The 14,848-nt window shown below is 39.5% G+C and overlaps 1 protein-coding gene across 3 annotated transcripts in view; it reads right to left on the bottom strand.

Moving 5' to 3' along the window:
• The window catches only part of RALGAPA1 (Ral GTPase activating protein catalytic alpha subunit 1), a 200,366-nt gene that overhangs the window by 119,011 nt on the left and 66,507 nt on the right, over positions 1-14,848 (bottom strand). For 2 of the 3 annotated variants that reach the window (XM_018554585.1, XM_018554587.1), the window contains exon 17: positions 7,647-7,817. In XM_018554585.1, the coding sequence (XP_018410087.1) occupies positions 7,647-7,817 (171 nt within the window). Of the gene's footprint in view, positions 1-6,515; positions 7,818-14,848 lie in introns of all 3 variants that reach the window. The other variant, XM_018554588.1, reaches the window with a different exon arrangement.

Below are 14,848 nucleotides of genomic sequence, written 5' to 3'. Positions count from 1 at the left end.
CCCCCACCACCTTACATTCTCTCTCCATATGGGACACCATTCAATGTATGTATAATTTAGTACCACCTGTATCTGCTTTATCCCCAGTTGGAGGTTATCTAAGGTTCCCCCCCTGGAGAGCAATTATTATTTTTCAAAACTTGGACCTCAAATGGGGAAGTGAGGTGGTGCAGATTCCTTAAAGATAAACAACTAATACATCTGGAGGACCTCAGGGAGCAGTTCGGTAGATATTCTATGGATGCTTGAAGATGCGCTCAGTTGCATAACATATGAAGAGCTCCCTCACCTTCTTTAAGAAGTTATGCACAGAACGTGCACCCCCAATAAGATTGATATTCTTTCTCTACAAATATCTACTTTCAGACAAACCCGCAGGCAAGCTTATCTGCCTATGGGAATAGGAACAAGACTTACAAATTACATTAACAGATGCTCAGAAGCACCAGATCTTTTAGCTGGCCAATGGTTCATCCATAGATTCTAGATCACAGGAGATGAACTATAAGCTTTTATCACGTTGGTAAAGGTTCCCATCTTATTTAGCTAAAATGTATCCCTCTACTTATTCAGTTTGTTGGCGAGGTTGTGGACATTTGTGGGAATGTCCACGTATTTGTCCCTTTTGGCAAGATATCCGAGTAGAAATCAACAAAATTTTGGACATAGTCCTACCCAATGAGCCAGGGCCTTTCCTGCTGCATTTAGCTCGTCTATCACTCACCCAATGTAAGAAATGTGTTCTTCCCCATCTCCTGAATGCTGCTAAGCATCTGGTTCCTATTCTGTGGAAAAGCACAACAGTTTCTAAAAAAAGTAGATTGGATTGCTAAGGTTAATGGGATCATGGAGGCAGATGAATGGGTGGCCACATGTAAAAGGCAGGCATGAAAAGTTCTATAACATATGGGCCACTTGGATCCACTACACTGATGGACAATGCGGCTCTTGAGGCTCACTGCCCTCTGCCCTGTAGGTTCCCCTGAGCCGAGCCACAGATCTCCTCCTCTACAGGATATTTATTGCTTTACTAGTGACACACCTCTATTGTTAAGAATAACATGCTTCTTACTCCTATTTTGATTATTCTTTTTTCTCCCACTCCACTCCACTTGTTTTTTCTTAGTTCTTCTCTTTCTTGTCTTTTCTAGCACTTTTGTGCACCCCTTTGTTTTCAATTCTTACTTTTGACTTAATCCTTTGATTGGCGCAGATAAGCCTTATAAGGTGATATGGTCCTATTGTTTTGAATGTGTTTTACATGCTTAACCTATATCAATACTTGATAAATGCTATCCATTTATATGCCACCGCAGTATCGGTATGTCAAACGGTTTGCTTTATTGTTAAAACTGTTGAAATTAAAAACTAAAAATAAAGATTATATTTTAAAAAAAAAACACAACCAGTCTTATCTTCTGGCCAAGCCATCTTTTGTAAAGTACAGATTCCCCTGCCTCCCCATGTAACATAGATGTTGGTAGTCCAGATCAAGAAAGCAGCCTGGGTGACAACCATGGCTCTATTAAAAGGTAGGAAAGCTAGCACACCAATATAGCATTTTCTCAATGCTTTGTATAGTGCAAAGTTTCACAAAGGCACTGCATCACTTCAATCACATATGATCCAATGCAGCCCACGGAATCTCTACAAAAAGCAAGTAATACAAGCAACACATATAATCGATGGAGTGGCACAAGGCTCAGCATACAAAGAGTTAAGACCATACAAACCACACACCACACATGCACAATACAAATCATGGATAAAACACTATTATTGCGCTAGCTTTCTAACTTTATTCACCCCCACACAGCTACCTCCTCATGTATCAGTTTTTTTTCTCTGCATCTCATTTGGGAGATTTCCCTTTACTTCCTGTCCTCTAGACTCATAGGAGGCAAGAAGAAATCTTTCAAATGTGATGGAAATCCCCTCTTAGACAGTTGTCATGGAAACAAGGGTCCCTATTGGATTATTTTTTCTTTATTACTCTTGTTGCAACTTTCATTCCCATGACACTGGTGATCGGGGCAGCGAGAAAAACCCAACAGGGGCTCTAACCGATCACCACTTTTTCCAAATCTGATAAGTTATCTTTCGTTATACTTTTAGCCTACCCTAAACTTCACCCAGTACAGAAGCTCAATTAGGTAATCATCATCGCAATTTTGCTTTATTTAATGGTTTTAGAAACTCTTTTTGCCTGGAGTTGCTTATTATTCTTGGTACCAGCCTGTCATGAACTTTCAGTGCAGGTACCCGAGGGCACACATTAAAGCAAAATTAAAACATGTGCAATGCATCTTCCCAACTACAAATTCCATAATATAGTTTTGACCGTATTTAAACATCTCCCTGCTAGTAATGGCAATTGAGGTTGTCATCACATTTTGATGGCACATAATCCTATAGTCCCTAACAAGAATGACAACGATATGCCTGCAGGCAAATCCTACAAGGCAATTCTATAAGAGGAAGTGGCTGGGGGAATATATCCATTACAACATTGCAGCTTGAAAGGAAGTCTGTACAGTGTTAACACCAAAACCATCAACACTTGAACTAACTTCTTGGGTTTAGATACCCTACACTAGGTTTACACAACAAGGAGCCTAATAAAGCATTGTGTTACAGGGGATATTATTTCATTCCCATGAGTTTGTGTGTTTAGCTTTATGGGGCTTTAACAAATAATTACCAGAAGAAGCATGATGTGACAGCACAATGCCTCCACGGTCATAGATTTACACTCTAAGTAGCCACAATAAAGGCAGTGTCTTCTGACTTTGCTCATGTGATCTTTTTAAAATTCATGTGAATCTATCAGTCCATCATTTGTACAAGGGAAACCACAATTAATGAGTTACTGTGTTTGCAGAATCAGCCTGCTGAGTAAAGTAGTCCTTAGATATATGGTTTTGCCTGGCCCTTCTACCCTTCTATGTATTGTGGCATTAGCATTAACAGCATATACCACCAATGAACTCTTGAAAGGCTATAATGATAAAATATATAACAAATGCTAAAAAGGAAAGGGAAAAGTCAAGTATTCCTATAACTGAATTTTCTCCATTTCTATTAAAGGTAAAATATATTGAGTCTGGGTTATATTTTTAATTTCATGTATTTTTTAAACTGGTGTTCACATGTTTGACTATCTGTACACAAGGCTTAATAACCAAACACTTGGGCACATGATTCACAGTTATTTACAGGTTTCCTAAAGAGAAGGAACACCAAAAGCTGTTTACATTTAGACTTTCTCTCACTAAAACTTTGTAGGTAATCTCCACACAGCTGGCTGGTAGGAGGACACTTACTGCTCTTTTGCAAGGAGAACACACAAAAGAAGCACTGCTCCTCCACGGCTCAGGAAAAGAAAGAGCTGGGTGCTTGACACTGCGAGCACGTCCTTGAGCGGGACAGCAGTGGTGTGATACAAGCTTCAATAAACTATTCCAGCGGAATCCGGTGTGTTGGAAGCTTTTTTTCTGTTTGTATTTACTGCTCTGGGTTACAGTTTTGAGTGCAACTTTGTAATGGTATCTTGAGCTACAGAATTCTGTAAACAACCGGCTTTTTTTCCAACAGGGGAGCTAAGGATAGTCTGGCAAACAAATGAACAAGAGCTGATCTCTCTATCTACCAGCGGAATACAAGAATACAAAATATTAATGTGCAATATTTCATGTTCACCTGATCAAAATATACATTCATTATATCTTTAAAAAATATTTTTTTAGCCCTGATCATTACAAAAAAATAAAGAAAACATAAAAAAACCCACTATACATTCCTATTAAGAAAAACAAACTAAAGCACAGGGGTGCATTATTTTGTGTTGTTTTTTCACTCCCACAATACTCTTGTCTGAACAAAGCATATTACAAGGACAAATATGCATTGAAATTTCTGATATGCATAATCAATGTGCTCATTTAAATGCACCATTAAAAAGGTCCACATCAAGCGATACTATCAAATGAGCAGTACAAATGATCATTCCTTGCTCTTTAATAAAAAGGGATTTCTTGTGAATGAGCTTCTGTTCCAACTACAAAAACTTTTCAACACCCTGCAAGATTCCTCAGACTGTGCAGCACTCCCGTGCCACATTGCTACTACTCAATAACTAACTCACACAGTACCTGGTTATTGCTTGAACATTTTGTAGCTGTGAAAATTGCATGGCACATGTCCATTGACAGGAGAGACATTTGTTCAAATCTGAAGCCTCACTTTGAATATATATGTATTCCGGCCAAATACACAGCATGGTAAAGAGAGGGGGAAAAAACTTTCTCAGGACCATTTTCTCAGGAAAGCAGATTACAGGCAGTGATTACTTCAACCAGATTATCGATTCCCAGATACCAGCATTCCCACATAGACACACAAACTCTAATACAACAGTAACACAAATGCCAGCACAAACTCACAGTTAAGTGTCATGTCAATGGAAACCACACAGCAAACTGGCACAATGTCAGTTCTAACACGTGTCTGTGATTTGCCTGATGATGCTGACAATATGGCCTGAGAATACTTTTGTACTGTTGTTTATGTAAACTTCAGTAATAAGTTATTACAAATCAAAAGGACTAACTATCCTATCCAATAACTAAACTGGAATACATAGCTGAATTACAAAAGAGAACTGGCCACATATAAAGTTGATGTTCCAATGATATATATTATAAACATTACAGGATTAAAATTTGTCAAAAATGTTTTTATCCCATTTCTGCCAATAGGTATATAATTGTGCCTACTGCACCTCCCCCAGAGCCTGGAAACCTCTACAGAGCATTTTCAGAAACTCACTGTAATGGTATAATAGAATCCAGAAAGTCTAAGGAAATTTTTTACAAGAAAAGCTCATCCTGAATATACTGTACAAAGCTACACTCCAGGCAAACAGCTACACTATATGGCCAAAAGTATGTGGAACTCCTTCTAAATTATTGATTTCAAGAGTTTCCAGTGGCACTGTTAATTCAATAGCCAAAAATACATTTTACACAATGGTGAACTTCCAAGCTTGTGGGAACAGTTTTGGGAAGGCCATTTTCTATACCAGCATGACTGTGCCCCATTAGCTCCACAAAGACAAGGTTTGATAAGTTTGGTGTGGAGGACTTAAGTGGTCTTCACACAGAATCCTGACTTCAACTGTATTGAACATGTTTGAGATGAACTGGAATGCCGATTGCGAGTTAGGTTTTTTTATCCAACATCAGTACATAACCTCACAAATGCTCTTGTGGTGGAATGAGCAAAAATTACTGTACATGCTACAAAATCTCATGGAAAAAGGAGGCCGCTACAGCCACAACTGGGGGGGTGAGGGCTGCATATTAATGGCCATGGTTTTGGAATGGGATGTCCAACAAGTTCATATAAGTGTGATAGTCCACTCTAATGCTATTACAGTTAAAGAACACAGTGCTGTCAACTTCTATGCTGCAAGTTTACATAAACAATGGAAGCGTGTTTCTGACCTGATCATTATTTGCTTACACATACAAAACATATTTTGTAATGATGTTTCATCATGTGGTTAAAGGAAAAAAAAAAAAGGATCACTCCATTTCCAGAAATGATAGTAATCCTTAATTAAATGCAGCTATCTTCCAGAATAGCGGATGATTGTTGCAACTGATGTGGAGTACTTTCATCCTTTACAATCACTATTTCTTGCATGTTCACTACACTGATCAGTATTTGCTAGCAATGCTGACAGCCTTAGACATCTTCTTATCAGAGGCGTTTCTAAGTTGGGTGATTGTCGGTCATTTTGGTGTCGCCCCCTCTGATGGTGTCACCTGGTGCGAGTCGCACCCCCCTTGTGACAGCACTGCTCCTTATATTGAGCCATGCATGTTCTCTTACACTGTACTCCTGCAGGCTGCATCTGAAGGACCAGTGCACTACGCTTTGAACTTTACAACCTGTTGCCATGTTTGTATTCCTATTCTAGCCAGTTGTACACAGGTGAAAGCATAGGCTACAAAGAATATAAAGCATGTCACAAAAAAACACATAAAACAACTGTTTTAGCGATGTGATTATGAGTCAACTGTGATCTGTTAACAAGAATGAAATGCTTCACATTCATTCTGTATCTGACAAGCTACTGCTGACAAAACAAATGACTGAAGGACAAAACACTGAACATAAGTGATCCCTAGCCATCAAGAAACAAAACACATTAGCTATGAAACAGCAGCACTCACCTCACAGGGAGGGGGTTAGTACAGAAAGCAGAATTGCTGTAAAAGGTAAGGGGCAACACTTTGAGAAAAGGTTATATCAGCCACAAGGGAGACAACATGCAAAGATCCCAGAGAGGGTGTCAACGAGGAATTGGGTGAAGAATAAGCAGCAAGTCATCCCAAAAGAAGCTCCTGATTGCTGGCAGCTGGGGTTTTTTCGTCTGCAATACAAAGCCAAACGGGTGTTGCGTCTCTGCATGTACTCTGGGAATGCATCCCAGGGCTGAAGGATCTCACCTGCTGCCTTCCTTCCAAAATAGCCCATAACATGACCGTACAGGTCCTTCAGTGGAGCCTCGGCTGCCGTCCTGTGCTGCTTCTGCAGGGACACGCTGGCCTTAGGTTTCGAGAGAGCATGGACAACAGTTTTATATACGCCTCCTAAAGAAGCATGAGAAGGGGCTCTTTCTTGACTGCTAGACCTCGGCCTTGTGCGGCCAGCTTCCTTCTGCACTTGAGCGGGAGGATAAGTTACATCAGTTTGGTCACTATCTGTCTGGCTAATTCCAGATGCTAATCTCACTGCCCCTATAGCTGCAAATGCTGTAGGCTTGCCTGGATCTACTACAATGGAAGAGTTTGAACTTAAACCACTTAACTTCCGTAGCCTGGCCTTCCAAGGGGCATCTTTGTTTTCCATGGAATTGCAGAAGAGCACTGCCTCAGTGCCTGGGCGGAAGGAGACCTGAACACTGCTGCGTTTCCGGCGCATTGCTTTAGCCTTATGTGTCACAGACTCGCACAGATGCTTTATGTTGGCCCCATGTTCACTGTGGTGAGATTGAGAAGATGGCAATTCAAGAGCTTCATCTTCCTCGGTAGCTTGCGTTCTAGAAAAAGCTCTTTTCCGGTCACATTGCTCCGTGCAAGTTTTATCGCTGTCAATAATTTCCCCATCAGCCAGAATTCTTACATGGACATCCCTGCTCCTACCACCAACCTTTAACCCCCCTATTCTTTTAGGGATGTGTTCTTCTAATCCTGCAGTAATCTCAGTATGTTGAACATTGGAATGTGTGCAAGGAAGCCCCTCGGATAAGACTGAATGGACCTCCACTTTAACACATAATTCTGACTCTGTAGAATGCCCTGTTTTATGATCCACAGACATGGATATCAACTTATTTCTTTCTACCCCTTCCTCTTTTAAATAAGCTCTTAAACGTGGCAAAAAATCTGTGCCTTCTAACTCCTCATACCATCCCTGCTCAATGTCTGCATCTGTCAATCCAGCTGAGCCAGCCAATTGGCAAAGGTGATCATAAATACTGCCATCGGCCTGTGTTAGGGGTGCTTCCTGACAGTGTGGGTTAGCACAAAAGGGATCCGAAGTCTGAGGGGAGGGACGGTCTGCAACAGGCACTGCACCTTTCAGTCTCTCAGCTGCAAAGGGCCCCACGATGTCGGAGGTGCTGCTACTGCGAGGCAGAGTTGTGGTTTCTTCATGAATGGCTCCAAAGGTCTCCGTAGGGGTCTCTTCACTCTGAGAATAATGTCTTACCCGTTGTGCACGGGGAAGCACTGGGGCATCCTCCATTTCTGTCAATCAAGAGAGAACAGGAATTAGAAATCCACCAAGGATACAATTGTGTTACATTGAATAAAGGCAACTCCAGCTAAAACTTAATTTTTTTGTGTTTACGTGTAAGCCGAATTTCATGCTGGCTTTTTATATCTGCATGTAACTCCAGAGGCAAGTTTCCCCAATCCCAGTTCCCAACCACCTGCCATAGCCGTTACAAAGCCAAATGATCGTGCCATGAGAATTCTCCTGAGGAAAGAAAATAAATAACTCTGGGTAACCTTTGTAAATGGAGTGTGTATGAGTTAAAGTCAGCCCACTAGTGCAATTACCAAAACTAAAACATTACATTTTGCTGGAGTTGTCCTTTAAAACTGGGAAAGAACAGCACATTTTTAAGGAAACAATAGCATTAGCTTAACATTTAGCATCTGTGTAAAAAGAGGTCTAAACTAAAATAGGTTGATTCAACACTGACTGTAATACTAGAAAAAAAAAAAAGAGCAAACTGTTTTCAACTTCTTTTTACACAGAACATTACAAAAATCCCACTAGCCCAACGGTATTCATTTTCTCTGGGGGTAATCAGGATAGGAGTTAGTGTTAGGTAGTCTTTAGTTAGTACAGAGGATTCTGTAAAATAGAGGAGCATGCATAGGAAGGCAGATGGAGCCAAAGCTGATGCATAAAACTTGTCTTCAGATTACAACTGAAACGTGTCCATTATGTTCCCGTTGACATATCATACCTACTTTGTAAGTGCTTTTTACTTGCTTAAAAATCCTACGTAACTTCCTCCTATGTAACGTTAAAGAGCAAGCGGGGGATTAATTAACCCTGTCTGTTCTGTGATGGCAGAACATTCTATCCTGACAGAAAGGGCTAAAAATCTCAGGGTATTATAAGCTAATGAGAGGAATTATGTCCCCCTAGGATGTCCTCCTAACAAATATGATTATTAGGATCCCTTCCTCTTATAAATAGCCCCAGCATTCTGTGCTACCACCAATCTCCTCCACCCCAAACCTTCTTCTCTGTTGCTCATAATAGCCTAAAATCTGGTGCTGCTCCAAAGAAACATCTCAAAAGGTACAAAATAGTAAAAAAATATATATTTTTAGGTATGTTGTGAGAACAGAAAACACATAAACAGAGTGGGGTGCAGGTTTCGATTTTCACTGCAAAAGTGGAACTTTTAGTGAACTCTACCAAGTACTACTGCAGGAAAGTTTAATCTCAGAAGGCATTACACGGGTACTGCATCCTTAATTTTTGCTCCATTATTTAGCAAAATGTAAATGTTTACATTTTGTAATACAGGGATCCTACATGAATATGACTATGGGAAAGATGGGAACATGAAAGTTTTTTTTATCTAAAGCTTGGAAAAAAAATCCAACTTATAAAGCAGTGGTATGGCCTTACTGAGGCCACATTGCAGCTTTTAAAATACAAGAGCCTCAGACACACTTCTACTGTACCGGTTGTATGGTTAACAAACATGCTTTCTTTTTCACTTGCTGCGGGACTCTGTAGAAGGCATCTCCCCATTAATTCTAAATAAATAATAAATAGAAGGGAGGGGAATGCCAAGAAGAGGAACCCCATCAGATGATTATGACCGGTCATGTGACAAGGTTCTCCTATCTGGGGGTATACCCTGCTATGTAATGCAGAGACTATACTAAAGAAAACCACAGGCTTCACAACATGCCAAGTGGTAGAATTCCCTACTGACTTAAAAAAGGGACTTTAAAAGTAGCAGATAACAGCTCCAGCTAGATGGAAACATGAAATTTTTTTTATCCACTTCTCCCAAACCCTTTCTTATCTATACAGTATATTTACTTTGGCTGTTAACTGTCTACTGTTCTAGAGACACAAAACTACCTTCAGGCTGAACCAAAACAGATTAGCAGTTAAGTAATAACTTGTTAATAATTACAGCTAATAATGCACTACATAACCAGGGTTCAAATAATTATTTTGACCTTTGCTACAACGTCATTCCAAAGGAATCCTAGGGGCATTTTTTTTAGATGAGCTATAGCCATTTGACTGTACTGTATTATATATACTATGTTAGCGATAAGACTACACAAACCACTAATTTTCAAATACTGGAAACACAGCCTATAAAAGCCACATATAATGACTGCCATGAATGGGGAACCAAATATGAAAGCTTAGGTAGTTTGCAGGAGGTCCTGGCTTTGCAGTTGCAGGGAGGTTCTATTCAGCAAGAATCTAATGCCTATATGCCCTGTGCATGATCTTAGGCTGATGGCTCTCTGGGGAGATGGTCCAAGCAAATCTGATTATTAGGATCCCTTCCTATAAATAGCCCCAGTATTGTGTGCTACCACCAATCTCCTCCACCCCAAACCTTTTTATTGACCTAACAAACATTTGTCCATGCTGAATGTGTTCATGTGTCCACCACCAGCTAAATTTACTTTGAACTTTCAGCCAAAAGAAAGAATAGCAGGGCAAAGTTCTGACACCTATCAATATGGGATAAGACATCAAATGGGCAAAAAGATTGGGGAATTAGAAAAATGGTAATAAGACTAGACTACGTATTTTCAGTCAGGAGAAACCAATGCAAATCAGTGAGAAAGAACAAAAAATGATACAGTAGTCAGAACTCCATTTGTAAATGCTAGAATAAAAAAAGTTACGCTCAACAAAACAAACATCAAGCAATAAGCAATTCCCTAGCACTGATATTAGTGCCTACACAACATTATAAATAGTGCAGAATGCTATTAGGTCAGACATTCCCAGGCATGGTTAACTCAAAAATAAGAATAACTCTTTATAGAAACCAAAATATAAAATCATAATGCAACATAACTGCAAAAAGCTGGTTAAGCTGTAGTTCAGATGTCTTATTTCACATAAATTTAGTAATAAAGTTCAATGATTTTCCCAGCAGAGAACCTTACTACCTCAGTCACCAAAAGAAGTTATCCCTTATCAGCCCTTTTCCAACCTTGCCTTCCTGTGTTGGTTCTTTAATATTATAGGCAGCAATATTAACCAAAACAGGGGCTCAGAAAGTGGTTGGGGTGGGCCAAGATAAACCTTTTGATAAATATATACATATATAGATTTATATACAGTTTTACTCTCTCCGGACCTACCAGGGGTTTAAGGGGTGGTTTTCACTAAAGGTAAACCCTATAAATGGATTTGTCATCATATGTAAGTTCAAATAGCCCATGTTTGTGCCAGGATAACTTTAACAGACCATTAACAGCTATTACTATAGAAAAAGCAGAGAGTCTTGCGATAAATGTCTGCTAAACATGTGCTTTGGGCAAACTGTTGCCTCTTTATTTCAACACAATAACTTCTTTTGTCTCTCTCTATCTCTCTATTTCCATTTTTAAAACAAAAGTATAGGAATGAATGAGGGGAAAGTGGGACATACACGATGGATGGCTGCCAGGATGGACAAAATTAAGACATTATCTATTTTGATCCATCCATTTTCAACTGCTCATTTTTGTTTTGTCATCCATGCAAAAGAGAATACATGTTGTCAAAGTATGTACGTCCAGAGAGATTTAAAGAGTGTAAGAGCTGTTTAGAGACATCTGAACCACAACCAAAGACTATCTATTAGAAATATTTTTGTACAACTGAGGATCTCTGAGCTAAAGCCAATAGAATAAGTAATAAGGGAACGTGCACAGCAGTGAGAAGTTAGAGAGGTAATTTCAACGGTCATCTGTATTCAGTGTGGTTAAAGGGGCTGCAGACAGTGAGTATGTGCGCAGACAGAGATGCCACTACCTGACAGCTCATCGGAAAGCAGAGTGAGAACAATATCAGGCAGAAGGGGTTTGGAGGGATGAATCAGGACAGGTGCACTTTTAGCGCTGCGGATAGAGGCTGATGGCAGGGCACTGTCCCCAATGGATCGGCTCCTCATGGCTTTAAAAAAAGAAGACAGAAAGACAGGAGAGATCGGGGAGAAAAGGGACCGGAGAGGAAAGAGAAGTGACTGATGAGTGCAGCAAAACCACAAGAAGCAGGCAGAAAGTGACAATATGCAAGTGGAGAGTGTGTGCTCCATACAAAAGGCACAGTAATATGGAGGTGATGTTACAGATCACAATCAACAGCTGAGCAAAGACACAGGCTAAACATAAAAAAGAAACAGACATACTTCAAACAGTAATATCACAATGAAGCACAACACACATACAAATAAGCAAATGTGGTAATTGAGGAAGACTATAGGTTCCGAACCCAAACGCTAAGGCTTTGTATTTGCAAGTTTGTAATATCTAAGGTCTGTGCAATTGTCACAATTAAATCAATATAAATGGGGAGATAATTTTACAAAATAACTTAATAATAAGAATATGTGTGACACTAAGACACATGTCATACCATCTACTTTACTACACCTAACAAATTATTACAGTTAGCTCTGTAGTAAACAATGGAAGAAAGAAATTAAAGGGCCGTAAACTGCAACCAACTTCATTCCAGTCTTTTGCATCTCTCTATATGTTAAAGAACCTGTCACAATAGAATTATATGTGGTGTCATTGACAACTTTCTAATTGTTGACCTTGCATGAAAACACAACATCCACTTATCTAGTTAGCCACCACCCTGATTTAAAAACGCTCAGCAAAAAGAAAAAACCAAAACAAATAAAAGCTTTTGTGTGATGATTTCTGTATGCAAAGGTGACATCACAGGCTTAAGCATTGGGAAACCCAAAACTCACCAAAAAAAAAAAACACAAAAAACTCAGGTATTATGTATGCACACATTCGCAGGTGATTAAGGGTCCTCAGCTTTTCCAGGATCCCATAAGAAGGCCCAGTGACATCACCCTTGCCTTGGCTAGCCTGCTGAAGCTGGATGTAAGATAAAATCCAATGAGAAGGCCCAGTGATAGCACCCCTGCCTAGGCTAGCTCTCTAAAGGCGGAAGTATTTTATACATTTTTTTTTTCAATATTGTTTATGCCTTTCACGGAGCGTTTTTTAATCATGGTGGGGGACTCCTTCCAGATAGCGGACCTAGCACTATCATGCAAGGTCGACTTTAAGATGTTGCTAGCTCCGTGACTATGATATATAGTGAGTTTCAGACCCAGAACAAGTGTAAAAGGTCAGAAGGTCTGACTTAATGACTAAGGAGTGAGGCCAAGGGTTCAGCAAGACATATTGGTGACCAAGTCTAAAATCTGATTTTCTAACTTGGCCTGGAAAGCTAGAATCGGACTGGTTGCTATGACACGAAACATTTTAATGACCCTTTTTTTCATAGGCCCCTTCTAGACATCTTCTTCTGTGTAGAGAAAACACAAACACATATACAATTTATGAAAGCTAGAGTTTGTTTCCTGGAAAGGTGTTAGGTATTGCAAATATAACATTTATAACTATTAAAAGCTGAATAGATGGTATAGGATAAATTAACTGCAATTTTAAATGAGGCTCATGGAAAACTTTTAATGGTTTTACAACCTTGGATAACATACTCTTACATCATTAAGCCTCATTATTATCCATCAAAACATCCGGTGACTTATCATCCCCCCTTTTTTTGTTTTCTTCTCTCCCCATTTCCTCTTCTCCATTTCCTCTTCTCACTTCTCCCATTATTCACTCATCTTATACCTCCACCATACTGTATGCATACAGTAATTACCTGTAATCTATTGTCATTTTGTTGGCAATAAACAAACAATGTGTATGCTTTAAACCTAATACAATACTTGCAAAAGTAAGCCTTCCCTTCATTTAGTGCATTTCCTATTCCTGGACAGAGCAGAGCAACTTTACTAGAAACGGCCTTATGAATTTTACAGAGATAAATGGTATCATCTGACAGATGCATAGCACATATAAGGGTTTATTAAAAAAAAAAAAGAAAGTGTAAAAGGGAAAAAGTGATAGCAGCCAGTCAGATTCTAGCTAACCTTCTACTGCCAAAGTTAACTTTGTTTATATGAACAATGCAACGCTTCCTTATAGAAAACCTAGTAGGAAAAAAGAGAATTAAACAGCTGGATCTAAGAGTTGACAGAATGAACTATCCAGCACACAACCTCAATATTTGTCCCACCTGTGCCACTTGGAGAATGCAGAAGTTAAAGTAGATGTAAATCCTAAATTAATGACATTTACCTTGCTAAATGTGTGCTAGTTCCTTTTTTTTTTAAACAAAATACTTTTTTCTATCCTTTTGCTAGATTGCAGTGCTGCTGATCTCCTACACCCTCTATGCAGCCACTACCTGTCCAACCAACATTCTTATGGTTGCTATCTGAATACTTATGTGTACGACCCCCTCATATTACTGTAACAATGCTTAGGTCTGGATATAAGTCACGTGGGCCCCAAGGACTACATTGTAGGATGTGGCTTTGCATGTTTTTTTCACCAGCAGCAAATGGGGTAATAGTGAACGTTCTTCAGGTGGCACGTGAGGGACAACTATCAGTCAACTATTAGGTCGTGCTGCTTGCTTAGTATTTTTCTCCCCATTGGCTTGCTTTATAAGACCAATGTATTTTCTAGCAACAACTCTGAACACAGTGCCTAGTAAGCAATGCACATAGACAAAACACTAACGTTTCCTCAGCTTGTTCAGTGGCAGCCTTTATCATTGTAAATAATATGTTTTTTTATTGACGGTTGTCTGAACTTCTATATGAGGACTAGTAGGTTTGCTATGCTAACACACAGCAAGAGACAGAATTGTGAGAAGCACACCACCATATGTATACCCCAAACTCACAGGACGCTTTGATAGATGCTAAAGGAGGATGAAGACAGCATGCTCTATTTTTTTGTCGTGTTTATCACATGAAGTTGGGGCATAAGGTGAAAGCTGCACTCAACACAGAATCCATCTAGTCTTATCTATCTGCTGTGCTTGCTAAGGACTGGTCAGAGCATAGTTACCCGAAATAAACACCACAGTGTAAGTAAACCTTTTAATTTATTAGAAGCTATGAGCTGTAATATTCACCATCTGAAGTTTACATAAGAATAAGTTCTAAATCTATGCA

The sequence above is a fragment of the Nanorana parkeri genome, unplaced genomic scaffold, assembly GCF_000935625.1.
Source record: "Nanorana parkeri isolate BGI_ZX_2015 unplaced genomic scaffold, ASM93562v1 scaffold165, whole genome shotgun sequence".
NCBI lineage: Eukaryota > Metazoa > Chordata > Amphibia > Anura > Dicroglossidae > Nanorana > Nanorana parkeri.
Note: the sequence above shows the minus strand (reverse complement) of the source record. Positions and strands in the feature narration are given on the sequence as shown.